At 47.5% G+C, this 26015-nt stretch overlaps 11 protein-coding genes across 11 annotated transcripts, besides 1 other annotated feature; 3 read left to right on the top strand and 8 right to left on the bottom strand.

Annotated features, from left to right (window-relative positions):
- Positions 1-317: 317 nt before the first annotated feature.
- On the bottom strand, positions 318-2284 carry FPSE_10569 (uncharacterized protein; the record flags this gene model as incomplete). Its single annotated transcript, XM_009263686.1, has 3 exons — positions 318-505; positions 557-865; positions 919-2284. 3 exons carry the CDS (start codon positions 2282-2284, stop codon positions 318-320), a joined length of 1863 nt encoding a protein of 620 aa, XP_009261961.1.
- A 2480-nt stretch (positions 2285-4764) lies between these two features.
- On the top strand, positions 4765-6465 carry FPSE_10570 (uncharacterized protein; the record flags this gene model as incomplete). Its single annotated transcript, XM_009263687.1, has 4 exons — positions 4765-5346; positions 5418-5426; positions 5499-5711; positions 5785-6465. 4 exons carry the CDS (start codon positions 4765-4767, stop codon positions 6463-6465), a joined length of 1485 nt encoding a protein of 494 aa, XP_009261962.1.
- Positions 6466-6651: 186 nt separating this feature from the next.
- FPSE_10571 (uncharacterized protein) lies at positions 6652-8009 on the bottom strand (the record flags this gene model as incomplete). Its single annotated transcript, XM_009263688.1, has 2 exons — positions 6652-7669; positions 7723-8009. The coding sequence occupies 2 exons, from the start codon at positions 8007-8009 to the stop codon at positions 6652-6654; spliced, it is 1305 nt and encodes a 434-aa protein (XP_009261963.1).
- Positions 8010-8748: 739 nt separating this feature from the next.
- FPSE_10572 (uncharacterized protein) lies at positions 8749-9735 on the bottom strand (the record flags this gene model as incomplete). The annotated part of the gene is made up of 1 exon (XM_009263689.1): positions 8749-9735. The coding sequence occupies one exon, from the start codon at positions 9733-9735 to the stop codon at positions 8749-8751; it is 987 nt and encodes a 328-aa protein (XP_009261964.1).
- A 291-nt stretch (positions 9736-10026) lies between these two features.
- Positions 10027-10057: a repeat region.
- Positions 10058-10408: 351 nt separating this feature from the next.
- Positions 10409-12062, bottom strand: FPSE_10573 (uncharacterized protein; the record flags this gene model as incomplete). Its single annotated transcript, XM_009263690.1, has 3 exons — positions 10409-11137; positions 11187-11698; positions 11750-12062. 3 exons carry the CDS (start codon positions 12060-12062, stop codon positions 10409-10411), a joined length of 1554 nt encoding a protein of 517 aa, XP_009261965.1.
- A 686-nt stretch (positions 12063-12748) lies between these two features.
- Positions 12749-14047, top strand: FPSE_10574 (uncharacterized protein; the record flags this gene model as incomplete). The annotated part of the gene is made up of 1 exon (XM_009263691.1): positions 12749-14047. The coding sequence occupies one exon, from the start codon at positions 12749-12751 to the stop codon at positions 14045-14047; it is 1299 nt and encodes a 432-aa protein (XP_009261966.1).
- Positions 14048-14181: 134 nt separating this feature from the next.
- Positions 14182-15438, bottom strand: FPSE_10575 (uncharacterized protein; the record flags this gene model as incomplete). The annotated part of the gene is made up of 1 exon (XM_009263692.1): positions 14182-15438. The coding sequence occupies one exon, from the start codon at positions 15436-15438 to the stop codon at positions 14182-14184; it is 1257 nt and encodes a 418-aa protein (XP_009261967.1).
- A 636-nt stretch (positions 15439-16074) lies between these two features.
- On the bottom strand, positions 16075-16509 carry FPSE_10576 (uncharacterized protein; the record flags this gene model as incomplete). The annotated part of the gene is made up of 1 exon (XM_009263693.1): positions 16075-16509. One exon carries the CDS (start codon positions 16507-16509, stop codon positions 16075-16077), a length of 435 nt encoding a protein of 144 aa, XP_009261968.1.
- Positions 16510-18769: 2260 nt separating this feature from the next.
- Positions 18770-19977, top strand: FPSE_10577 (uncharacterized protein; the record flags this gene model as incomplete). The annotated part of the gene is made up of 2 exons (XM_009263694.1): positions 18770-19364; positions 19415-19977. The coding sequence occupies 2 exons, from the start codon at positions 18770-18772 to the stop codon at positions 19975-19977; spliced, it is 1158 nt and encodes a 385-aa protein (XP_009261969.1).
- Positions 19978-20243: 266 nt separating this feature from the next.
- On the bottom strand, positions 20244-21553 carry FPSE_10578 (uncharacterized protein; the record flags this gene model as incomplete). Its single annotated transcript, XM_009263695.1, has 3 exons — positions 20244-20383; positions 20433-21251; positions 21298-21553. The coding sequence occupies 3 exons, from the start codon at positions 21551-21553 to the stop codon at positions 20244-20246; spliced, it is 1215 nt and encodes a 404-aa protein (XP_009261970.1).
- Positions 21554-22964: 1411 nt separating this feature from the next.
- Positions 22965-25392, bottom strand: FPSE_10579 (uncharacterized protein; the record flags this gene model as incomplete). The annotated part of the gene is made up of 2 exons (XM_009263696.1): positions 22965-25091; positions 25138-25392. 2 exons carry the CDS (start codon positions 25390-25392, stop codon positions 22965-22967), a joined length of 2382 nt encoding a protein of 793 aa, XP_009261971.1.
- Positions 25393-26015: the final 623 nt, after the last annotated feature.

The following is a 26015-nucleotide window of genomic DNA, read 5'->3' as shown; positions in this document are numbered from 1 at the left end:
CAATGGACGAACAGGGAATCGAACCCTGGACCACTCCCAGATTATTCGGTCGAATTATGCTAAGGGAGTATTATACCACTAAACCATTCGCCCGGAACTTGTTGAAGACATCGCTGCCAATTGGTGTTCAACAATGGTCGCGGCGAGACTGACAGCGACTTTTCACGACAAGACATAAACACAGTCATCTTCACAAGTCTAATCAATCGATAGCAGGATAATTATTCATTATTCGTATACTTTCATAACAAGTTGCTATAAATAACTCCTCAAACCAGGGTATATTCACTCCAGCTCATCATCTTCCACAACATACTCTACTGGTGCCTGTGAATGTTGGCAGCACTCGCGCGACGGCTTGCAGATGGTGTACCCCGGGGCGTTCCACGAGGTGTAACACGGCTCTCTCCGAAGAAACGGTTGGAGTTGCTGTACTGTCGTGCACCGTAGCTGGGACGAGCAGCAACAGGAGGACGTTCAGGGTCCGTAATGGTACCAGCAGAGCCTGACATACGGTTAGCTTCCATTTTAATTATGTCAGACTTAAATAACTTACTCCTTCGTCGAGCATCATAGGCAACACTGCCACGACGTCCCTGCTCGGCATTGTCCTTTTTCTCACCAGCCAGACGCTGGGCAAAGGGTGATCGCGCTCGAAGAGCGGGTCCCTTCCAGTAAATAACGTAGACAGCAACGACAAGAACGAAAGAAATACAGAAGAGAATTGTTGAGGCATATTCCAAGTTCTTGCCAGAAGAGGCGCCAATGTTAGAGAAGAATGGAATAGCAGGAAGTGTGAGGACACCAGCGAGGAAGTCTCGAGCCCAGCCATTACCACCAGTGGCTGAAGCAGAGTAGGGGCCGTCTAGAAGTTGTTAGCGGATGAAACTGATTTCTACGTCACAAAGAGATACTCACAAGCGCAGATCATGTAGTCAATGGTAGCCATGTAAATAGAATAGTTGGCAATACCAACAATAGCCGCAAAAACCATGGAGCCAATCCAGTGCATGGGAGGACCCTGGATCGTCCAGGCAAAACCAATAAGACCAATGGGCAGACACGGAGCAGTGTACAGTAAGAACCAAAGTCGTGACTCGTACTGAGCACGCTCATCATCAGGCTTTTCGCGTCGCTCCTTGACGTTCCTCTTGATAGAGGGAACGAAGAGTAGCCAAGCGATAAGGTAGCCAACACCAATGGCACAGAAGCTCAGACCCACCTGAACAGCATCAAAGTCCCATTGTCCATACACGAGGGCAAAGGACTGGATGAACATGAAGATCAGAGCGTCGGAGAAACCAGACAGGAGAGAGAGAACCAGCACGATGGGCTCGGTCAGGAACATCTTGAAGGGACGGGTCCAGGTGATCATAATTTCCTTGGCGGAGAAGCGCTCGCGGAAGGGTACAAGCTCGTCGGGACCCCAGACGTTGGCATTAGTCTCCTTTCTTCGCTTCTTGGCGATGCGGTTCATGAGAATGGTGCTTCGTGTTTCGGGAACAGTCAGGAAGTGGACGATTTGGACAAAGCCGCCAAGGATGAGCTGGATCCAGATAGACCAGCGCCACGCGAGGTATTGTTCGCAGAAACCACCAACAATGGGACCCAGCACGGAGCCACCAACCGAGGAAAAGACAACATATGCAACAGCATACTGTTGGTTGTCAGATTCCCACATATCGGCAATCATACCAAGAGTAACAGAGCCACCAGCCGATGAAAGACCACCAAGTGCACGACCAACCAAGATAGAAGCAAAGTTGGGTGCAAGTGCTACAGGGAGTTGCCAGATGTTGACGAGGAGCAGAGAAGCCTGCATGATAGGCCATCGTCCAAACTCTTCGGACCAAGGGGCCCAAAGCTCACAGCCAAAGGCATACAAGACCAGAAAGATCATAGCACCACATCTAGCTGCCTGAGCACTCACGCCAAACTCTTCAGAAATACCGGGAATAGCATTGGAGTAGAGCGAAGTGTTAAAGTTCATGGAAACCTGGACCCAAAAGACGACGGTGAGGATGTACCACTTCTTCCAGGTGGGAAAAGAGTAGCCGAGCTCATCGTAGCAGTCATCCTCCGTTATCTCGTACTTGTCGTAGGTACCGAGCTTTTCGAGGTGGGCGCCATTGGGGTTTGTGTTTGGGCGTGGGCTGCGTTCGTCGCTGCTGTGGTCTGTTGAACCATCGAGGGCGCCGTTGTGTTCCTCGAGACGCGAGTTGGCGAGGTGTAGATCGTTTTGGTTGATGACCTGAGGTGGGTCATCAGAAAAGTGAGTTGGCATTGTGGACAAGACTAATTGGTCTGTCTACCATAGAAGAAGAGATGATGGGATAGTGGTATTAAGGTTAAAATTATCTGGGGATTGGGGGAGCATCTTGTTTTAAAAAGCTGGGATCAGACAGCATGTTGCAAGATGCTGTTAGTATGTAGTTGGGTGACATATCCACTCTTGACATCATTCCCAGAGGTAACAAAGGAAAGAAAGAATCATACCCCGGAAATGGCGTCGTTGACGTGGAGTTTGTTAGTGTGTGGAGTTGACTGACAAAGATTGAAGGTGCCGCTCTATCCGGAGGACGAGATCAACGGTCAGTGGTGAGACGGAGACAAGATGTGGGTGACGGGTTACCTAGAGTGGACAAGGTTGGTGGTTGCGGTTATTTCATCACGCATTGGAAGCCGCTGATCGAAAGACCGGGGTGCATCTGTCTTTTGGTTCCGTGGAGAGATGTTGAGAACTTGACTCGGCCGAGTCATGAACTTGGGATCTAAAATGACGTATGAGAAGTTAGAGAGTGCTTTAACGCAGAGTATTAACCAGCAACTCTATTATCAATTATCAATCAACAACAAGATACTCTGTATCGTCTTCCAATCGGTCAAAGCGAGATATTCCAGGCAGCAGAATTCTTTTCTCTTGCAACTCCACAATGACATGACTTGGATCAGATCGAAATCGAAGACTAGACAAGTCCTGCTTATTCCCCTTGTTTAGCACATCATTGCGTCATATCTGTAACCCTCTCCCGCGTTTAACCCCTGATGCGCAGGTCTTTTTGTGAAAAGATTTGATGTCGACAACTTGGAAAGCCAAGGTGCCAAGATAAAAACGTGCCGTCCTGGGCGATCACAGCTGAACTCTGGGCTTTGCCTTGGCGGGTTATACTGCGGAATTAATTCAGACTGACAATGTCTGTTTCCTAAGGATAGGACAAGCATAACCCCAAATTAATTTACTGTATCGCACAAGCCGGGGCTCTAAAGTTTCTTTTTTCTTGTTCGCATGTTTTAATCCAATTATCATCCTCGTAGTCGATTCTCACATGTTTCCCGCAGAGCCTCCCACCACATCACGATATTAATTCTCCACGATATGATTTAAACAATAACAGCACAGAAAATCCCAAATTATTACCTTATCCAATTCCAATCGGTCAAACTCTCGGTCTTGTACTCCATGGGGATTTTTACCAAGCGGAGTCTCAGGTATGGGGTACCAGGGCTTTATGTCGCTGCCTATTCCACCTAGTGGAGATTTTGTAATTAATATTGTGAAAAAATCTTCTGATTCCATCACGACAAGTTGACTTTTGGTGTTGAGGTTTCCCCTTGTTCCGACTGGATAAAAACAAGTAAAAGCATTTAGCCCTGGCTTGATGTTGGACGATCATTTATGACGTCATGGTTAAGCCGCTGACATCGTCTGGAGATATTTGCTTTGCGACTATGCGTTTTGGTGCTAATAACACACATCGCGTGATTAGTTAGATGCAAATAATATGCTGCAGGCACAAGAACAACAGGAGTGGAGGATCAATCAACAGGAGCTTACCTGCAGAACATAGACTGCCTCTATCTGAGTCACAATGTTTGCAGGCCTCACCTTCACTGCAATTTTAACCTCCCCCAGTTCCATCTTATCGTACCTACAGACGAGTAGAGAGACAGCCAAGCAAGTTCACTGACACAACAGCCCGAGACAGATTAAAAATGCAGTGAAAAAAAAGGTACAGAGTATATATATAGGGTACTTCCATCCACTTTCTAGATTTTAAAAAAGGGTGACAATGTCAACTACCTTGACCTATGAGTTTAATGGTAAAAAGAACTGTGGAAGATTTTGGTCCATGGTGACACGTCCTTTTCAATCCGTAAATTGCTATCAAACACCAAAACTAGCACTGACTGATTACAGTCTCAGAAGATTATAGGTATCAAGACAAAAAGCATTTATCACAGTCAAACAAAGCATTCCATTCATGCGACATTCAGCTACCCTACACCTCTTTCTGCCCATGTCTTGCATCTGCGCCAAGGCGTTGCATCACATTTGACGCCTCACAAATCACATTTATGGGGCCAATTGGGATGAATGTCTCAGTAAAAAAAAAGCAAATGCAACCAACAGACAGGATCTGACTGCAGGCCAATCATCTGGAACTCAAGCAAAGTCTACAGTAGGTAACCACAGATACGCATATCTCAACATCCATCTATCTAGATGCTGTGATGAATAGAGTTTTGGATTGCCAGCCATACGTGGCGGCCTTATCGATAACCGGCTTAGTGCAATGAGCCGCACATTCAGCCTGTCATAATTTTCTCGCCCTGTCAACACCATCACCAACAGCAAAGTCTCCAAAGTCGCATGACTCGACAAAGCAGCCATCGCAGATAGCCATGTCAGGTCTATTGCGGTCAGTCAGGTTCAGGCCTCTGCTGCGACCTACGGTAGTTCAACCACGTTTCTCATCGACTGCCATGCACAACGAAAGAGCTGCCATGCACAAAGAAAGAGCTGCCAATCGAAAAGCCGCATTCGATGCCTTCGGTGCCAAAATGGCTGCCGAAAGAGCCGCAAAGGCTACCCTAAAAGCTGGGAAAGCATATTTACCAGGAGTCGAATACAATAGAAAACACGCCAAAGCAAACGCCGTAACCGCAGCCGCGGATAGGGCCGAAGCCGAAGCCAGAGCCAGAGCCAGAGTCATAGTCAATGAAAGGTTGGAATTTCTCATGGACGAAGTGATCGGTCAAGGCACAAATGGAGTAGTTGGAGCAGAATCAGTTGAAGCGAACAAAGAGACCGAACTGCTTGACGACCTCAGTCAACAGATCCGGGGTACCAAGACCACGGATTGGCTTAAAAAAACAGTCAATCAATTCAGGCGCATCCACCACGCAAGGCGCAGAGACAAAGATTTCGCAGATGCCACCGAGTCTCAGTACAACATTCTGCGGACAGACTTTATCGTCAAGTGGCACACTATGTACTACGGACTCATGGGATTCCTACCCGTCCCCTACAATCAAGATCGGGAAACACTCCGACACGCAGATTTAGTGCGTTTCCCCCTTCCCACCATACATGGATGTGATATGCACAGTAGTTGGTTAACCTGATGGTCTTGCAGGATCGAACAGTAAGTTAGTCACTGTCAAAAGATGGTATTCCTGTAGCTAATTTTGTCACAGGGTACAGTTGCTTTCACCAGTGTGGCAACAACCAAGCTGAAACATTTCCAGGGGCTGTCAGCATGTCATGCTATGAAAATCTTCTCGAATCATCCCGCATAAGATGGATGAGGATGATCGCCGACGATCAACAAGACCGAGAGTCGCACGTGCAATGGAGGAAAATGATTTCACCACCTAGTGATGGTCACATCATGTTCAGGGTTTCTAAATCCGTTGTCCATCGCCAATCGGTATGTTTTGTGTCGTGCCTCAAGACCAAGTGTTTGTTTGACTGACCGTTGAAAATCAAAATCAATAAAAAAGCCTTTCTCATTTCCCACCCATGCCTATGTCAGACACAGATTATATCGACCACCCAACGAAGACAAGGCTGGCATTCTCTTACAATCCGTAATTTTGTCTTCTACGTTATTCACGCCGATGGCGTACGTCAAAGAGTATGGGTACTTCCTACATCCGGATTTAAGCTACAACAGGGTTCTCTATCCGGATCAATGGAAGCCTTTGTGCAACACCTTGTATAAATATTGGGAAGAACAAGAAAAGGTCGCGAAAAGCTATGAAGTACTAGTCGATTCTACCTTCAATACCGATCTCGACGAGCTGGAGGCCAAGGTTCCACCAAAAGACTCCGATCCAACCGCCATGACGAGCGATGAGCTGCAAAATCTTTTCGACGATGGCATAACCGGAGTCAACCAACGATCGAGGAGCTTTGGCCAGCCCCCCACCAGCGTGCTGAACAAAATGCGGGAGAATATGGCGGAAGAGCATTCTAGCAACGAGCAGCCTGATGATCAATTTCTACAAGGTCTTCGGCATGACATCGCCCAATGGGAAGTCAAGGATGAGATTGACAAGTCGCGGGAGATTCCTTCTGATGCTGATATCACGCCAGAGGCGGGCACGCCGAATGATGCCATGTCATCTCCCAAAAACAATGTACCCGTCAAGGCAAAGAAGGGCAACCGTCTTAAATGGTAGATTTATTTATCTTTGACATTGGGCGATTCCGCTTGCAAGAACAGAAGGGAGGTCCATAGTATACGCAATGGGCCAAATGCGAGAAAGTTTGGAGGATGGGATTGAAATGTATTACAATTACTACTCAACAAAAAAGGAATTCTATGTCGTGTATTCTATGCTATGCGATGCGATGCCAGATGTGCTTCACTCCTTGACAACGACCGGTCTATTATGCCACTTCAACTCTCCTTCTTTAAAGTTGGGCTCAGGCAACCAATTCAGCGTAAAAGCCTTCAGAATTGTCGGACAACACATGTGCTTGGCCAAGATGGTATCACCGTTGATGTACGGCAAAAGATACTGATCCAGAAACTTCCAGATAAAGTTGTCCCATATGACAGCTCGCGTCGACGTACCAGCCAACTTGACGTCGTTGGTGACGTGTGCAAAACGAATGTTTTTGTACTCGTCAAACACCTTTGTCAGATCATTGATATCCGGGTTCTGGTTCTCGAGAATGAGTGTGCGGATGAGGTTGATCAGCACAACGGTAGACTGCCACCCCGTGTTGAGACCGAAACCGATGTTGGGTGTCATCTTGTGCACCGCATCACCGATTAGAACAACGCGGTCTCTGGACCATGTCTTTGCGACGCCTTCTTCGAATGGGGCTGTGTAGAACCACTTCTTCGACTCCCAGACTTGCTTGAACGTGATTCCAGGCGCCATGTAGACATCCTCGTACTTCTTGGCCAACTCACCAGCCTCCTCGGCCGTGATGTAGTGGCGTCCCGTGGTCGGCTTGTCGAGCTTGAGATAAATGGTAAAGAAGTACTTTTTGTGCGTTGGCATGATGAGCTGAGCGCTGAACCCTGTCGAGTGGGTCTCGTAATCTGTTCCCTCGACGAGGTCTGTGGAGAGCTCTTCGCCATGGCCGTAGAAGCCGTAAAAGGTGGTCTTGAAGTCTTCGTTCTTAGTCTCGCTTTCTTTTGTCTCTTCGTTGACAAAGTTGCGGGTGTTGCTGTTGATGCCGTCGGCGCCGATGAGGATGTCTGCGTCGTAGGTGCTTCCGTCTGCGCACGTGACTTCTACGCCCATGGGCTTGGAAGATATAGTTGTGACTTCCTTGTCGAGCAGGAGTTGGTTCGTTATGTCGGAGAGGTTTTCTTTGAGTAGATTGACGAGATCACCACGCTGGAAGAGCATCCATTCATGGCCGTGGCTAGTTGTTGAGGTTAGAGTTATCACCTCAATCAATGGCGGGCCTTAACTTACTATTCACCAATATTTTTAATCATGTCACTCCAACTCATGACAGATCCATCGCGTCGGAGATTGCACTTCTTGGCCATGGGCAGGTGAAGGTCATAGGCTTCCTTGAGAAGACCAAGCTGGTCTAGAATGCGAGAGCTATGAGGCCAGATACAGACTGAGGCACCCCAGTTGAGGTCGGCTTCCTTTCGACGCTCGAGAATCTTGTACTCGATTCCAGCACGCTGAAGAGCCAGGGCCGCGAGAAGGCCTGTAGGGCCAGCGCCAGCAATGAGAACTTTGAAACCCATTTTTTGTAATATAGACGAAACTCAGTAGGAGAAAAAGAGAAGAAGTGAGGCGGGATAATTGGCTATTTTGTATTAAATCTACGGGACCTCCTTTCCCAACGACCAACATACATTATCATATCTGCAGTGCAACTAGTGATGTTACCTCAGCAGGACCAGCTGTGGTTCGACACAAGGTTGAGACCCTTGCGGTATCCAGAACCATTGGACCCAGACTTTGGGATCGGCACTCGCTTGCAATTTGGCCTGGGTCTTTTTAGTGGCTTGCTATTCGACAATACGAGACCCTGGAGAAAAAGGAGAATACGTTTCACGTCGCCGATAAGCAAAATCTGACTGCCGAAAGTAACGCTACAAAATTGTGATGCACAAATGGGATGAGGGATCCAGTTACGCGGAATTAGTGCGTTGATCTAGCCCGGAAACTCCGGATATCCAGTCTATGCTGTTTCTGTTGATATGCATAGTCGAGTACATGGGATCCTTGCCTGCTGGTAGGCCTAAGTGCATCGGAGTATCCGAAAAATTATCTTGGCAGTTGGGAGTATAAGAGACGAAATTGATAGGTCAGTTTATGCTATTATCGAGTCGTGTGGTATTGATCACCGTGTTTGATAGAGTAGACTAGCGGGTGGCAGAAAGGGTGACCTCCCATGTCCTAGATAAGGTATTAGAGTAGGTAGACTAAGAAGCCTAGTCTAGGAAGCCCAAGGTGGCCTAATGATCTTGTCTCTTCTGTTTATAGCAACCACCCATCTCTCCAGACAAAGGTCTTTCCCTCGTCCATGTCGTTAAAGATCTGCCAGATTCGCCGTCGGTTCGTCAAGCCAGGGGGGGCCTCCAATCCAGTTTGTCTATAATCCCAAAACTCGAACGATTTAGCCTCCTGAGTATTGTCGTTCGTAGAGACTGCAACAGGACGTTCCATAAGCTGCCGAAACAAGAGCTCCCAGTCCCATTCCATATTGCTATCAACAGACCAATCGGTGAATTGTTGAAATCGTCGCACCTCTAGATCCCAAAGAAACGGTATCTTGACGATGAACTGCTTCCAGAAATGTTGCGGTAATAAGTATGTGGGCTGCGAGCCCACAGGTTCAGTTCCGCACCGGAAATAATCTGTGATTTCGTCTAGGACTTCTTGCGGCAGACTAGAGAGGTTGTTCCGAAATCGAGAGGTTTCGGCTGACAGTGGTGAAACACGTCGGCACTTTACATTCTCCAGTAGATGAGGCGTTAGGCGCGGGATATCGAGAGGATCGTAAAACCACCATGTAGAAAAAAGCGGGTGTATTTTATATGGAAGATAATATAACCGGTGATCGTATGGCCCCATCAAGCCAGCGTAATGTTGAGTCAACCTGAACCAAATATCGCAGAAAGACTTCAAGGTAGTGTTTGATGGGGCGATGAATTGGTGAGCAATCGAGATGCAGGATTTGTGAAAGCCATAATAGACGTTGGAATTAGTAGTCGATAAGCCAATAAGTTGTGACAAGTCTCTAAAGTGACCAAAAGGAATAACATTTGCGTCGTACCATGTGAGCAGCTCGCTCTCGCCAGGTCCGGAACTCTCAGGACCGGGACTCTCAGGACCGGGACTTCTAGGTCCGTGGATGGCAAACACATCGTTCAGCCAGTCTTCCGGGGAAAATCCAAGATGGGCCTCCATAAAAGTACCACAGATGCCACAACCGGATCGCATTTCCATCGGGTAGTAGGCCATGATGAGAGGCTGGGTGTCCTCAGGGTATCAGAAAAAATTGTCCGCTAAGTATAAGGGATGAGGTTATTAGGTTGGATGCACGTTCAGAAGCAAGTTGACTGACAACTTGGTGTTCTGGTGTTTTGTGAGCTGCGAGTTGTGTTGAAGGAAGAAGATATCGGCAGCGAGCAGTGGGCAGCGAGCAGTGCTTATATATCTTGCGAGAATAAGGTTGCTTGTCTGAACTTTGCCTACCATCTATTTAAGGTTTAAAGATGGAAAGCGATGGAAAAAGTCAGCATTAGACTTTGGAAATTACTTTTTTTTTTAAATTTTTTTTTTACTGTTTGACCATATTATCTCCAAAGAGACTTGGAAATTACAATAACTCACCAAATAGCAGGCCCACCTAGATGCTTGCAGATGTAGACACCTACTACCTGCTCCTGCCTACTACCCTATTCTGGGACCTGATGAGTATATCTGTTTAATATGATTTGATTTGCAAGAGCCTATTTTCCATTGCCAAGACTCGTCTAACAGGGAAACCAATCCATGTCCTTCTTGTTTAACAATTATATCACGCCACCCATGACAAGAGACTGATCTACCATGAACTATAATCTCTCAGCATTATGCTTCGAGTACTCTGAAAATAAGATGCGAGACAGAAAATTGTTATTCGCACCCCAGTCTACCTGGAAGCCCAATACTGACGCGCCTTGTAGAAAACAAGACCCAAGACCCAGATGGCCATGATCACAACTGCCTGCACAGGTGCAAAGATAGCACCTCTAACAACAACGAAACCGCTAACAATGACAAATACAATAGGGTTAATGGAAAACGTCTTGTAAGGACGTTCCAAATCAGGCTCGCGGTACCGGAGAATGATTGCCCCGAGAACAGTGAGGAAGAAGAAAGAGTATTCTCCAAGACCATTAAGAGTCAGGAGTGCTCTGAAACTGCCAAAGAGGATGTAAAAGCTGGCAAGGATAACTGAAAGGATAACAGCGTTTATCGGCGCATCTCCAGTATCCTTGGATGGTTCATCAGCCGAAGCAGTTTCTTCTTCAGCGGGTTTCAAACCAACTCGTCCAACAATGGTGAAAAGACTCGGGATCCAGTCCTTTCTTGCTGCGGCAACGCACATTCGGCTTGCGACGAAGGAGTTACCGAGAAGAGAACCTGCAACAACTAGACAGATGAGTATAGCCGTAACAATACCAAAGCCTTGACCCAAAAGACGTGTTATGGCTGTTACTGCAACACTGTCCGTGGTGCTGACGACATTCCAAGGAAGAAGGATGTAGTATCCGGCGTTGGCAGCCAGGAAACAGATAATAGCTGTTGGTATGGATGTGTTGATGGCGAGAGGAAGCTGCCGAGCGGGCTGTGAAAGCTCAGCAGATACATAGATAGCCTAATCAAATTAGCAGGCAGAAAGACGTGCAAAGGTTATCAAAACTGACCTTGTCCCAACCCGAGTAAGCCCACAAAGCTGCATACAAAGCCGCAGAGTAATGACCAAAGATCTCCCACTGGCTCAACTTACTCCAATCCGTATCCGGCCCGTTAGGGTTATACGTATCACGATACTTGAACCACGATTTCTTGTGCCAATCGCCTCCGCCAACTTCCTTGTTGGGATGCGCCACGTGAACGCCCACTACAGCAAGAGCAGCGACTACCACAACAAGGATACTCAGGAATTTGAGCACCACAAAGAAGCCGTTGAGACGCGTGCTAGCCTTTGTGCTGATGGAGTTTGCAACGCTCATGACGACGAGAACAAGGATAGAGAGAAGCTTGTGCTCTATACGGTCATCCTCGTTGATGACGCCTGCAGCTGAGTAAGCGCTCTCGACAAAGACAATACTGAGAATTGCGAGAGTCGCAGGCATGACGGCGACGATCCATGTCCAGCCTGCGAGGAAGCCCCAGATGTCGCCGTAGATATGCTGAAGATATGGCTGGACTCCGCCTACAACAGGTTAGTCTACATTGATATCACAGCAACTGACAAATATCTTACCTTCACCTGGAATAGCTGTGCCGAGCTCAGCAAAAGTGCTGGCGCCAGTCCAACTTAGGATACCCCCGATGAGCCAGATAACCAAAGCAATACCAGGTGACGGAACATTCGAGTCGATCGAGCCGGGAGATGTGAATACACCACTTCCGATGACGATGCTTACGACGATACCGAATGCTTCAACGGCACCGAGATTACGAGTAAATGCTCCTCGGGTCCGAGACTCACGCGACGCGTCGGATGAGACATTCTCGTCACGCTCAGAGAGGAGAGGCTGCTGAACAGCGACATCCTCGGACTGGTCTGGTGGCATTTTGAATTCGGTATCTCGATGATAGATTCGATACCAGGGATTTGAGATGTTGAAACAAGGTAGATTGGGATGGTCTGTAAGATGGAGTCATCAACTGACGTTACTAAGAGTTACCAGGGTCCCAAGGTCGTTGCGTGACAACGCGGTTAATCGTCGGTATGACGTGACGGCATCTTCCGATGATATAACAAGAACCAGCCCAAAATAAGTAATATTTAATCTTGTCTTATTCTCTTCCATGTCTACTATTTACCCTGGTTGAAACTAAATCTCCATATGATCCCCCGTGAAGAAATTGTTCTCATGTCGATCGCTCTCAGATACAGAGATGAAACAGTGACACTTGCCTTGCAATCAAACCATCACCCCTGTTTCTCCAACTACTGACACCACATTTGCAAGGTTATCCTCGCAAGTCGACAAATAGAGCCATCGGACTATTTTTCTAAAACTTTTTAACCTTGCCTTTGAAACCGTTTATCTGGAAACCTGGATAATCCACCAATCAAGATGGACTTGGTAGCATGTTTATCTAACTTAAGGCATTCGGCTAGCATGCATATAAGAAGCATAAACACCTTAACTAGAATGTTACCCTCCAGTTCCAAGCTGTGTTGACATTCATTTCTATTCCTTCGCTTTTCTTTCAATAAATACATTCGTTTCTCTATCTTACATTCACTATAATGGGTCTCATCAACATCAACACAGTAATTGGCCTCCTCGCCGTCGGGGCCAATGCTCTCCCCCAGAGCATCCCATCAGCTTCTGCCCCGGCGGCAGGAGCGGAAGCATCTTACACCGCAAACCCAAACGTTGGCCCAGGAGGCAACAACTTCAAAGACTCAGCTCACTTCCGAGTCTATGCAGGATCTGCTGAAGCGACCGACAAAGCCCTTGAGATGCTCGAAGGTGCATTCGAATGCTTCGTCGGAACACTCAAGTGGCGTTCTCCCGGACTCTCATTCAACGACCAGACCGATAGCGGCCCGCTGCACAAGACCAATGTTTACACCGTCGGAACTTTAAGCGGAGGGGCCGCTGGTGTGATGCACTCTGATGCTGATAGCGGATCGGCTTGGCTGGAGGTTGTTAACGAGTATCTCGCTGTTCCAGGTGTGACTGTTCACGAGTACGGTCACGGACTGCACTATCATCAAAAAACCTGGGTCGATCAGACGAATACTGGCGCTTGGTGGGAGACTCTCGCCAATTGGGTAGCCGACACGTACAAAACATCCGACATATGCGCCGGCGCACGAAAAGCCCATAACCAAGAGGCTTATCCCACCGAGATTGAACTAAAGAAGCTCCTTGGTGACTCTCACCAGGTCATCGTCGATGGTACCCCAGAGTCTGGTAACTACTACCAAGCCTGGCCTTTTCTGGCGTACTTGACAAACAACCCCGACGACTTTGCAGGTCTAGGTCAAGATACCGTTCGTCAGCTGCAGATTCAGTATGAGAAGGACAGCAACGAAACTCCTCTTCACACGCTGAGCCGCGTGTCTACGAATGCCACAGTCGGTGATATCGTTGGTCGATACTGGGCGCGCATGGCTTACGTCGACATCGGCCATCCTTCCGCACAGGAAACTTTCTTCCAGCAACGCGCGGAGATCAAGTTTTCCCACGTCGAGCCCTCTGGTGATGGTTACAAGCCCACAGCTGACCGCGCCCCTCGATACATGGGTGCCAATATCATTCCTCTTCAAGTGACTGGTACCCAAATCGGAGTCAAGGTCGCTTCGGAGGGCGAGTTTGTCGCGACTGTTGCTGTGTACCGTAAAGGTGAGAAGACTTCTTATACAACTCTTGTCAACGGTGCTGCAACAGTTGCTGTTCAGTCTGGGGATGAAGTGAGTGTTGTTGTTGCGAACGCTCCAGCTAAGCCTATCATGTACAATGGATTCGAGTTGACTCCTGAGGTCTCTGAGGGACTTGATTACACTCTTAGCCTTACGGGTGCTACTCCTCAGGTTTAGAAACAACGGGAATTTCCATTCTTATATATGTACCTAGTTCAAAATAAAATAATACAGTAGGCATGCCCATACCAACTCTTTTCTGTGCCCCGATCCTCGTAGCGACGCCATACCATAGTCCAGAAACCGACACATCATAACTCACCCAACCGGTGCTTGATCGAACTCAACACCGCCTCAATCGCATCAGTGCTTCTGGCGCAGTGACCAAAAGTATTTTGGGCTTTTCGCCACTCACGTCGGATCTCTTTCCTTACATCATGCAGGATATCTTGTCTCTTGCGTTCCATTTCAGAATCTTCGGTGCAGCTCATAATCCACCCTGATATCGGCCTATACATCCATACGTCATGTACGTTGCGATCATAAGCCATAGCGATAGACCCTCCTATCATGAAACAATCAAGAGTATTGTCTTCGCCCTGAAGCTGTACAGGCATTTTCGATATTCCGGTTGGAATGTCGGCGAGATTGGCGGTGTAATAGAATATCTCGTCGTCGTCTTCTTCCCCGGCTGTGTCGGAGGCCTCGCTTCCATACTTTTCAAATGGCTCATAGCTCTCGCCAGCTAGTTGCCACGCTCGGCACTTTTCGTTTTGATGGTAAAAGGAAGCAATCCAACCATCCACCACATTTGCGTTGTCCATTTCGTACCAGACGTCGTCTGGGGGTGTCCTCCTAACCATTGTGCTGAACAACTCGCGCGCCGTTGGGCTATCTGGTTCACGAGCGGCATAATGCAGGCGACGCAAAATCGGCCGTATGCGTTTGATAAAGAGCTGGACGCCTTCACCCTCATCCTCGAAGTCTTTCAGCTTATCCAGGAGACCTAACCAATCGCAAGGCTGTCCAACGAGTGTCACCATAGAAATGCTGCCAATTCGAAAGCGCAAGTCGGTTGGGAGTTTCTCGTTCCACTGCTTACCGAGGATGGAGACACAAGCAGCCGTGACGTCTTCCGGACGCGTCGTGGTAAAGTCTGGCATCAACGAGTTCTTGCGTTCCTCTGATAAGCATCTCCTGTTGACGAGATACTCCATTTCGTTAGACAAGGCATTAGGGCTACTAAAGTCTTTGTCGGTCAACCTAGGAACGCCAAACTTCTCCTTCAACAGAGCCTCGTCCATCTCGGGAAGACAGAAACGGCCGATGCTCTGGAGGATCGCCAGCCAGACATCATCAGGACGAATGAACAGGGGGGCGCCTTGGTTGTATGCGCGACAGGCTGACCAGATGAAGCCGTTTCCTGAACCCGAAACGAATAATGTTTCTGATTCTTCCATGTCGAGAGAGGTATGTATCTTGGTGGATCGGCGATACAAGTATGGCGAGGTGCCTCTAAGAACTTTGGGGTGAGTTTTGGCGTATGTGAAACACCACGATTGGGACATGGCTGATGAATTTTGTTTTATTGATGTGGTTGATGTTTGTGATTGGGACTTGAGAAGTAGTGAGGATTCATTCTTTTTATAGTCTCACAATTAAGAAAGTTCAATAAATTCCCTAAACCCTATCGTGAGAATATGATTGCTTCTTTGTGTCTTACTTTCCATTCTTCTTTGTTTCAGGGCAATGGAAAAGTTAGTATTAACTTTAAAGTTATAAGAACCACTAAAAGAAGAAGAAATAGAGTAATTCAAACTTTCCACGTATCTATATCTTGATTAATCCTCGCCATGTTGACCGAATCTCGGCCAATAGCCTCTGCAAAAATCAGAATTTCAAGCAATTATTTAAAATGCTCAGGTGGCATATTAGTTATTGAAACCTTGATAAAGTAGTTTGCGGCTATTATACTGAGTCATTTTCTAGGCAACAGAGCATATCGATATTTGGTAAAGTCTATTAATCTGGTTTCTGTTTATTACCATGGCATTCCACTTGAAAAGGTCGAACCCAAGGTAAACCTTTCTGGATACATTCACAGCTTTCTTCATGTTGTCGCAGTGAAAACGAGAGTTCAATTTGCTAAGATAACTAACAGATCCTCTCCATCACATGTTGATCAAGGCTTTCGACCCAGCCCCCTATCCAATGGTGATATCAAGCTCAAGGTTGTTTCCCTCCTTAACCTTGTAATGAGTAGAAATGTTCCTGCGATCAATGTTGAGAATCGTCTGCTCAGTACGCTGCGACTCGCGAGATCGAGTACGGTCCGACGCGTTGCCGTAGTACTCGGGCAGAGCCTTGACGCAGGTGATATCGTCACCCAGGCCAGTTACAGTGTCAACCCAGGGCTTGTAGTTGTGCACGCCCATGGCGACGAAGAAGCCCTCCTTGTTCTGCTCAGTCTTGAAGCGGAGCATGCCAGAGGTACCGCTGCCGCCCATGGCGAGCGTCAGGATACCGTTCTGCTCATTCCACTGGCTACCGTTTGCGTAGTGCCAGCAGCCCTTTTCAACGATGTGGAAATAGGCGTTGGGGTTGGTCTGGTAGACACGGACTTTGATGGTGTAGGACATTCTGAGTGTGTTAGTGGGAGGTTCGGAAAGAGAAAGAGGAAAGAAACTGACTTGAGAGTTGTAGGTCTTGGGTATGAGTCTGAAAGCTTTTGTTTGAAGTTGTTGAGATGCTGTGAGTTGAGGATGAAGAAAGATGGATTTGGATGGGGAGAAGCGGCCTTTTTATATCTATCTTAACCACCGTCGACAGTCAAAGATACCTTCTTTCTGCTCGGCCTCTAGATCCTCCGTCTTGCACCGCTTCATGTCTCTGGCTTCTTACGGTAAAAGCATATACATGACAATGAAGAAGTTCGTGTCTCACATTTGGCTTCTGCATCGATAGTCAATGGCAAAACCGACAGTCTATTGGTTATGAAGCCAGCATGTGAAGTTGTGGAGTTGAGAATGTAACACTATACAGCACGGCGCTGCACATAAGAGGCAGAGAGAGCAGAATGTGGCTGGCTGTGTCTTTGGGCGCTTCCAATATCGCACGGACATGATGTTATCCTGAGTGGTTGTCGCGGCCTATTGTCATAGTCGGGAGAGCGCATGTGATCTTGCAAATCATACTGTATAAGTCTGGGAAGACTTCCAAGTCACAGACCCTGTTTACTCAAGAACATCCTAAAGGCATCCATTCAGTCACTGTGCCAAGTTTCACAAGATGTTGTTGTTCAACAGTGATCCTCAGTAAAGACATTCGTCTGACTGCAGGATGCATTAGACAGTCAACTATTCTCTACATACATGATCTACATCCAATCGAATTGTGCGGGGTAGAAGCTGATGAAGCCGCGGGTCCAAGTGGCTTTTGTAACTCTGGATCGTGAAATTACTTCTTTGTGTCTGTGTTGTCAGAGGGAGTTCTAGGTAAATTGTCAATTATCAGTACTTGAGAAGACCTTTTGCTTCATGAATACAGAACTACGGCTAGTGAATTCTACAGCCAGGTATAGACAGTCATTGTGCTCTGGCCAGACCAGCAACGGTGTAAATGTCTCAGCCAGCCACAAACACCTCTATGGTTTTCGACAAGCCGAGTCTGACATGGATTCAATTAGTGACCAATACATCAAAGTTGAGCTGTCGTGAAGCTAGTGATCGACATGTGAATTTCCCAAGTCTTGACAAAATGTCTTGGATCCCCTCTTTTGAAATATGCACGTCGTCAGAACTAGACTTGCTGTTGTAGAATCCACGACGGCCCGTTCCTCAGCCTCAGCTCATTGTTTACACGATTTTCCTTGGTAACTTCCAATTGGAATGTTCCTGCATGCAGGATGTGTCATTTATTGGTATTTATTACGAGGCTCGATGGCATGGATAGGTGTCGGCTATGGTCGGTCAGTGCCATTTGAATCGATGTAACCATGACTGCATAATGTCTCAGAGGCATAATTCGTAAGGATGGACGATCCCGCTGCGAGTTGAAGAAAAGAGGGATATGACTGCCGCATTCCGGTTAAATGCCGATATTGACTGAGACTATTTTCTCGCGAAGCTGGGCGTGATGAAACGATTCGAGGAGACGTTTTCATATGGATGGGCAACTTACTTGGCAGGTGGGTTGCTAAAAACATAGAAGCAGTACAGACAAAATTATTAGTCCACTCTCAGGCGATATATACACTAAGAGTGATCTAATATTTATATCAACCCCTAAATGAGTACAGGTCTTTACCATCTGCTTGAGTAGCCAAAACACATGTGCAGATCTACATTTCTGCAATATTGGCCACTCTGTATCTCGATGCAATAAAACGTATGTTCCAAGAGGCCGAACGGCCGCACAACACCCCATTTGCACATGCTTCGTTCGACTGGAGACAGAGGGAATGGACCCTACAATTAAAACTCAACCATAAGGCGCGGGAATGAATCATTATCGATATGTATAACGTTAATAGATGGTAGATGGATTGTCAAGAGACCAACAATGTTGGTCAACTTTGAACTTCTAGTTCCTGCTGTTTGGTTGACGTTTGTTACCAACTTCAACACCATAAGCCCAAAAGAGTAATTAGCATTTTCTACTTTTGGATTAAGTGCTTATATATTACCAAATCATCAATATAGCCCAGATAATACATTGCGTTACATCACAATCTGACAGTCCATCAACTTACAAATCCATGATTAGAAATCACGATTGCACCATAGTAGCCTCTCATCACCACAAAGAAACTATATAATGACCAGCATTTATGATCAAATATACCAATCTGAAGTCATAAGAGATAACATAACCAACACCTCAGTAAAACAAAAAATCATCATGGCTCCCATTCGCACCGCTATCGTCGGCCTCTCATCCTCCGCAAAGACAAGCTGGGCCTCCAACGCACACCTCCCCTACCTTCTATCTCCTCTAGGCCGTTCAAAGTATCAAATCGTCGCTCTCCAGAACAGCAGCGTCGAAGCAGCCAGGAAGGCAATCACGTACTATAAACTCCCCTCTGAGACGAAAGCTTATGGCACATCCGAAGATCTCGCCGCTGATAAAGACATTGATCTCGTCGTTGTGGCTACACGAGTGGACGTCCATCACTCAAGCGCTCTCCCGGTCGTAAAATCTGGCAAGGCAGTTTTCGTTGAGTGGCCCTTGGCGCAGGATGTTGAGCATGCGAAGGAGCTTGTAGATGTGGCCAAGGAGAACAACGTCAAGACTCTTGTTGGGCTTCAGGGACGTCTTGCACCACCCGTTGTCAAGATTCGTGAGCTTTTGAGTGAGGGACGTATTGGAAAGGTTCTTAGCAGTGAGCTTCATGCTGCTGGAGGAACGAATGATAGGGATATTCTGCCGTCAACATTACAGTACTTTACTCAACGGGCTATAGGTGGAAATACCTTTACCATTGGGTTGGCACACAGTAAGTAATATGAAACCGAACTTGGTTCAGATTGAAGCTAACAATTTTAGTATTCGATTCCTTCCAGTCCATCATTGGGGATGTCACAGATATCAAGAGCCGTCTTTACTCTCAAAGACCCAACGTCCGAATCCGTGATGCCACGACGAACGAGATCGTCGATAGAGTTGCAACCGACGTCCCAGATATCACCTTTGCAACAGGAACCCTCAAGGAATCCCCAACCGTCCAAAAAGGCGCTGCCGTATCAATCCGCTTCCGTCGTGGCCAGCCCTTCCCCGGTGAACCACCTCTGACCATCACCATCAATGGCGAAAAGGGCGAGATTAGACTCCGAGGCTTTGGAGGTACTGCTCTAAACGCATCAGGTTATTCCAAGCCTGTAACCATTGAAGTTCATGATTTTGAAACAGACACTGTTGATGAGGTGCAATGGAAGTGGCATGACTGGCAGGAGGGGAACGATATCCCGATTATTGGGAGGAGTATTGCGGCGATCTACGAACAGTTTGCCAATGGCGGAGAGGAATTGGTTTCATTCAGCGAGGCTTTAAGGAGACATGAGCAGCTCGAGGGTATGCTCAAACAGTGGGATGCTGACAAGCCTCAGTAAGACACGGGAAGGTTCAAAGTTTGGTCGTCGAGCATAGATATCAAGAACCCACTCCAGATGTCCGATTCACAATAGCACATTGACGTGGGCTATCACAATTTTCTTTTCCACTTTTTCCTCATAAAATTCTGTCCTTCAAAGCAATGTATTGTCATTGATAACAAGTCCGTAACTCATAAATGCTTTATATACCACCATTAAATATGCATTTCTACATTATTAATTACCTCCGCATGCGCTTCTCTTTCTTGACCTTTTATCAAAAATTATTGCTCAAATTCGCCAGCGTAGAGCATTTCGCCACGCTTGCCATTCATCGTCTCCCAAAGATCCCGCTCCTGGAGCTCAGCCTCTCGCTTGGGCAGTCCAGCGAGCTCAACAGCCTGTGTCTCTCTCTCAAGTTGAACTAGGATAATTAGTATACTTTTCATTTAAATGGAGTATGGAAAACTTACCGTGCAAAAAGACAGCAGCCCTCTTACCGGTGAAGAGAGCATGGGGCACGTTGGTGGTGTTGTCAGTGTTGGCATCACCAATGGCGTAGATACCAGGGACGTTGGTGATCAGACCCGCACTGCCATTAGCCTGGAGTCGTCCACCGTACAAAGTAACACCAGCCTTCTCTCCAACATCAGAGCGCTGCTCATCAGGGAAACTCGTCAAGAACGCAGCGCGCTCAACGGGCTTACCCTCGGTGAACTCAACGCTGAAGAGATCAAACTCAGGGACAGAGGGAAGGCTAGGATCAGCGTTGTGGGTGTCACCGCTCTTGAGACGCTTGACTTCTGTGATGGTTCTGTTGTCAACTGTAACGTTGTGCAGCTTCAGGTACTCCCTCCACTGGGGAAGATCCTTGTCTGCGAGGGCTTGTGTGGTACTGTTGTCGGTTCCGTTGACAAAGGCGTACACGTTGGAGTTGAGCGTGGCCATCTCTCGGACGAGGCCGGCGACCTTGTCCAAGGGAGCGAGGAGACCGAGGGGTTGGTCGGCGTGCTCGTGGCCGTCACACCAGGGACACCAGAAGATGCCCTTGCCCCAGTTGTCAGCAATACCAGGCGTGTCGGGGAGAATGTCCTTGAGACCAGTTGCGAGAACGACCTTGCGGGCTGTGATTTTCTTGGTTTTTTGACCGGGGTAGTCAACTGAGAGGGAGAAGGAAGTGTAGTCGCCCTTTTGGGCCTTGATGTCTACGACTGTGGCATTCTCCATCTTGACAGTGTCGTAGTAGGAGAGTAATCTACGGGCCTCGTAGCGGTAGTATGCAGGTTGAACACCTATCCCGTTAGTTCGATTCTTGTTGAGATCTGATATGGTACTCACCATCAAAGCCAATGACATCGTGCATGTGTCGAGTAGGTCCATTTCTGTACAATCCATTGTCGAGAAGAAGGACATTTCTTCGTACACGAGCAAGACCACTCAGAGCAGAAAGACCAGCTGGGCCACCTCCAATGACGACGGCATCGTAGTCAGTGTTTGGTAGTTCTGGGACCTTGGCTTTTGAGTCTTTGGCAATAGCAGCAGCATTACCAAGAGTAAGAAGCGCTGAAAGCGAAAGAGTCTGGAAGAAGCGCATTGTGAAAGGATGAAGTGATTGATGCTATGCTTTTGGAATACTGGCATGAAGTGATAGTAGAGTACAAGATATATATAATAAACGAAAACTCGTATGTCTAATTGACCTGGTTCAGGTAAACTCCATCTCAGTCAATCTCTCATTACGGCATTTCTAAGTTGTGATCTTCAATGCAACCAAGCGGGGATGGGACGGGCCCTCTGAGCTAAACAAGGTCTCGTATGCCGTATGTCTCACCTTTCAGCTTGCTCGCACATCAATAGGCTAACCGCTTGTGAGAGTGGGTGATAGTGGGTAGCTCCGTTGTCCAACGCCATCATTTCCCTGCAAGATGCCATCTCTGAGGGTGGTAACACAATGTTACATCCGTCCCATCTCTCTTGTCAACGAGATGGAGGAGCGGGAAACCCGGGATCTCCGCTGTGCGCTACTGCAGAACTAGATCGAAGTGAAAAAGTCAATGCAGACTCTCTCTCTTTCTCTCTGTAGGAGCAGGAGGGGAGCCTCATTTTCGTCTAATCTTGAACTAAAGCTGAGCACTGCATCAATAGCGCTTACAGGGCTTGAGGGCATGGTACTCGGACCTTTTGATCAGTTGGTTTACATGCCGAGTGCGAGGTATTTGAATCAAGCAAGACATTTTACGCTAGACAACCTACAAAAAGTCAAGATACGATCGACAGTTTTTGTCTTTCCTTGATCCATGCAACGTTGATCTTTTTGACTGGGACGGAAAAATATGAGAAAATGATGGAATGTATTGTCCAAATCACGAATAGCTCATATCTTGCCCCGTGCGCTGGCATCAGTATCAAGACATGGAAACTAACAAGACTATAATAGAAATGCACTGTTTCGAAGTATGGTCTTACACAAACTGCCGTAATGAGTGCTAGACTAGCAGATTTCAAGTGCCAGACCAGTATCAACATCAACGATCTTACCGAATATACTCTATACAGCACAAGCCATTGTCAAAACAAAAGAACGCTCAGACAGTAAAGTGTTTCACTAATTCCGACTTGGCATCTCTATAGGAACTGTTTCCCAGGTGTTGCCTTACCACAAGATCATACATATCCACTCTCTGTCCTAGGTGAGTTGGATCACTGAGACACGGCACTCATTGCCAGAGTTACCAGACATGACCAGACCTAAACTTGACAGATCCGCATTGCAGAAAAAAGCCTCTTGCTAGGATCAAATGCTAATACAATTGGTATATCTATCCACTACAACAGTATGCAACCATGCCAATACCGTACCCATGCATCCAAACACCAAAAAGACAAATTGACACGCTCCATCAACCATGCTACCCTGCACAAACATGCCTTGGTGAGTAATCCTGCTTTAGGTTCAATCCCCTGTGAAATATCTACTCTTGCCTCTTCGCTTCTCTATCAAACTCCTAGTCCCATAGTATCCAGCCCGCACGCGCTGCTGGTCCAGGAGGAGGCTCATCTACAGTCATTGCTTTCTCCCCCAATTGATACACTTTGTATGTGTCAACGTCGCTCAGATCTGCATCCTCTCGGTGATCACTTGAGGGAAGATCCTCGCTCATGTCTTTTTTTTCCGTCTCGGAGGTAATGTGGTCCTGTGGTTTAAGTTCTGGCGTCGCCTGTTCTGACCCATCAGACATGGATTGCGACACACTTCCTCTTGGGCTTTTTAGTGGGGGTGTGATGGGTTTGGAAAAGTTAAATGTCGGGTTAACTTCTTCGGCATCGACAACGGCTGACAGGGTAGCTCGAGTGTGAAGATGGACTTGGGAGCGTGATGATCGTTTGAGACGGGACGGCTTGCGCTGAGCGACGGGTGACCCAGCTCGGCGACGAGACTCCATTTCAATGCGCTCCTCTTGTTCTGTCTCATCATCTGTAATGGTGGCTGTATCCATCAATAGCCATTGCCTGGGTGCGACATGCAGACTGCTTCCAGACTTGCGACGATGTCTCTTCTGGTCCTTAACCTCACTGGGAGGCTCAATAATTGTCTGCCCCTCCTTGATTCTAACAGGTAGTTTAAGCGGAATATTTCCAGCAGTGACGTTCAAACGTCGAAGATCACGTTGGCTTTCTGAAAAGACCACTCGAGCGCGAAGTCTATGTACAGCTCGATCTAACGCTAACTCAATCGCACAACGGTCGCGTACGCGGCTTAATTTGGGCCATGTAGCTCGCTCACCCATGAGGCAAGCTCGCATCATGAACTCGGGACTAGGATTGCGTAGTAGCCGAGGCAGATCATTAATACCCATATCGGGAAGGATGTTGATATCGCCAGAGTATTTTTGACTGAGGACACTCTGGAATTTTGTGGCAAGGTTGGGCATGATGCCTAATTCAGCGAGAAAATGAAGTCGATGCAATGCTTCATCGCGCGCAAGCGATGTCATTTTATACACCCAATCGTAGTTATCGCCAGTGGTCTGTTGCATGTGGTCAGGCTTTCTGACAGGCGACAAGTGGTCATCCTTGGAAAGAAAAGGCACGACATGAGGATTGACCTGAGAAACGATAAAATGGTTGACGTTGAACATTTCTGACAGTCGAGTCATTGGCAAGTCATTATCCACTGACCCATCAATCCATCGCTGAGGCGTGGGGTTCCAGGGTTGATGCTCGCCTGTAATCGGATCCTTGACAAGTAAAGGTGCAGCGTTAAAGACAAGCGGGACAGAGCATGAAGCTGCGACTGCAGACCAAATCATGACATTTGGCGCTGTCACGTAGTTGAGCAGACGAGGTAGTTCGTACATGGAGGCAGTCGACACGCAAATGTTGAGAATGCGACGTGTCCGGTTATATGCTTCCTGAAACGTCATGTCGCCCATCAACCCTCTCATTACCCGGGTGAGATGCTTGATGTCAGACCAACTCCCCTCCGTTAACAACCTACGCAAGTTACTCCAAACACCATCTTGACCACTTGGATCCTCGAACACGGCGAGATCTCCGTATGGAAACTCTTCAATAAGGAGCGGGATTTCTTCGTCGGTTCGTGTGCACATGGCAGCGCAGACGATGCTCCCCGCGCTTGCGCCCGAAATGATCCTTGGCAGCAATTTCGCTTCAAATAGGGCCTTGAGAACACCAATATGCGACATGCCAAAGGTGCCGCCCCCGGATAGGAGTAATGCGCTTCGGCCGTAGCTTTGTCGGGCGAACAGAATACCTTCGAGCAAATCTCTGTTCTCAATGCTCTGGTCGAGTCGGCTTTGGGTCACGACGGCGTCTATTGTTTTAATTGTCGACTCGACGTATCGTTCGATAAGACGTTTCGTTCCGGTATAGGAGTGTCGGTATAGATCAACGTTGTCCATGCCGCCGAGATCGCGGGACAAAGCCGTACGGATCAAGTGCATCATTGTGTGAACGTCGCATTTCGTGCGGGCATCGTCCAAAGCGTCGAGTCGCTCTTGGATCAGTTCGGGGTTATAGTCGCCTGTGGAAGCATCTCGTTTCCATTCGTCGTTGCCTTCGAGGCTGTCTAGTTCTTTCGCTGCAGCTTCCCATTGAACATGAGACTCGGCCTGGCTGGTCAGTCAAGAATACAAGCAAGGTATATGGATAACCTACATTTTGCATGCCTAAGCAAAGGTTTTGCTTCCTCTCCTCCAGCTGTTTGATCTTTAGGCGCTGGTCTTCTGTCAAACCATCTTTGCACCACTGCCACGTATCGTTCGCCTGTCTGATGGCCTTTTGTAGGGTATTCACCACGGGAACCGAAGAGACGGGCGGTCTTTTCGCTTTGGTATTTGACTTTGTAGAAGGTTTCGCAGAGTTTTTGTATAGAGAAGGGACCGCACGGGTCTGTAGTAGTAGGTCGGACATTGCGACAGCCTACGCGCGAGAAGCGCAGGTTCGGTGGTCGTTTCGGAATCGGTTGAGAAGGAACCAAGTTATCGCATGGCAGGGCTGCGGAGTGATTCTGTATATACAATAAACGTTTCAAGGGGAGAGTCGTGAAAAGTCGTCGAGTTATGAGCGTTATTCTAACAGTCGTCGGGTATCAAGGATCTCGGGGTCACAAGCCAAGAAACAAATGGAGGTGCGTAGCGGTCGCGGAAGTGGTGGGGGTGACGAGAGCAGGGGGCGTTGAGACAGATACAGAGGAACAAGAGGCTAATAAATGTACAAATAATGCAGAAGGACAATCTTGGAGGCCGTAACAGTAGGTAGAAAGCGTTAAGGAGTTGTTGGCATCAGATCATAGGTAGTCAAGAGAAGGAATTCTTGAGTTTGCGAAGCAGATGGAAAACATGGAAATGCAATCTTGCCAGCGAGAGTCCACTTTCCGAGCCTAAGCTAATTACTACCGACGTTGAACGTGGGGAAACAGGGTTGATCAGCGACAGCTGTCCACTAAACACCCTGTAACTGCCAGGTCATTCAGCAGGGTTCTTTGACAGCTGAGATTGCATTTCCCAACAGAATGATAGATATCAATGCTATTA

This window comes from Fusarium pseudograminearum, chromosome 4 (assembly GCF_000303195.2).
Source record: "Fusarium pseudograminearum CS3096 chromosome 4, whole genome shotgun sequence".
Lineage (NCBI taxonomy): Eukaryota > Fungi > Ascomycota > Sordariomycetes > Hypocreales > Nectriaceae > Fusarium > Fusarium pseudograminearum.
Note: the sequence above shows the minus strand (reverse complement) of the source record. Positions and strands in the feature narration are given on the sequence as shown.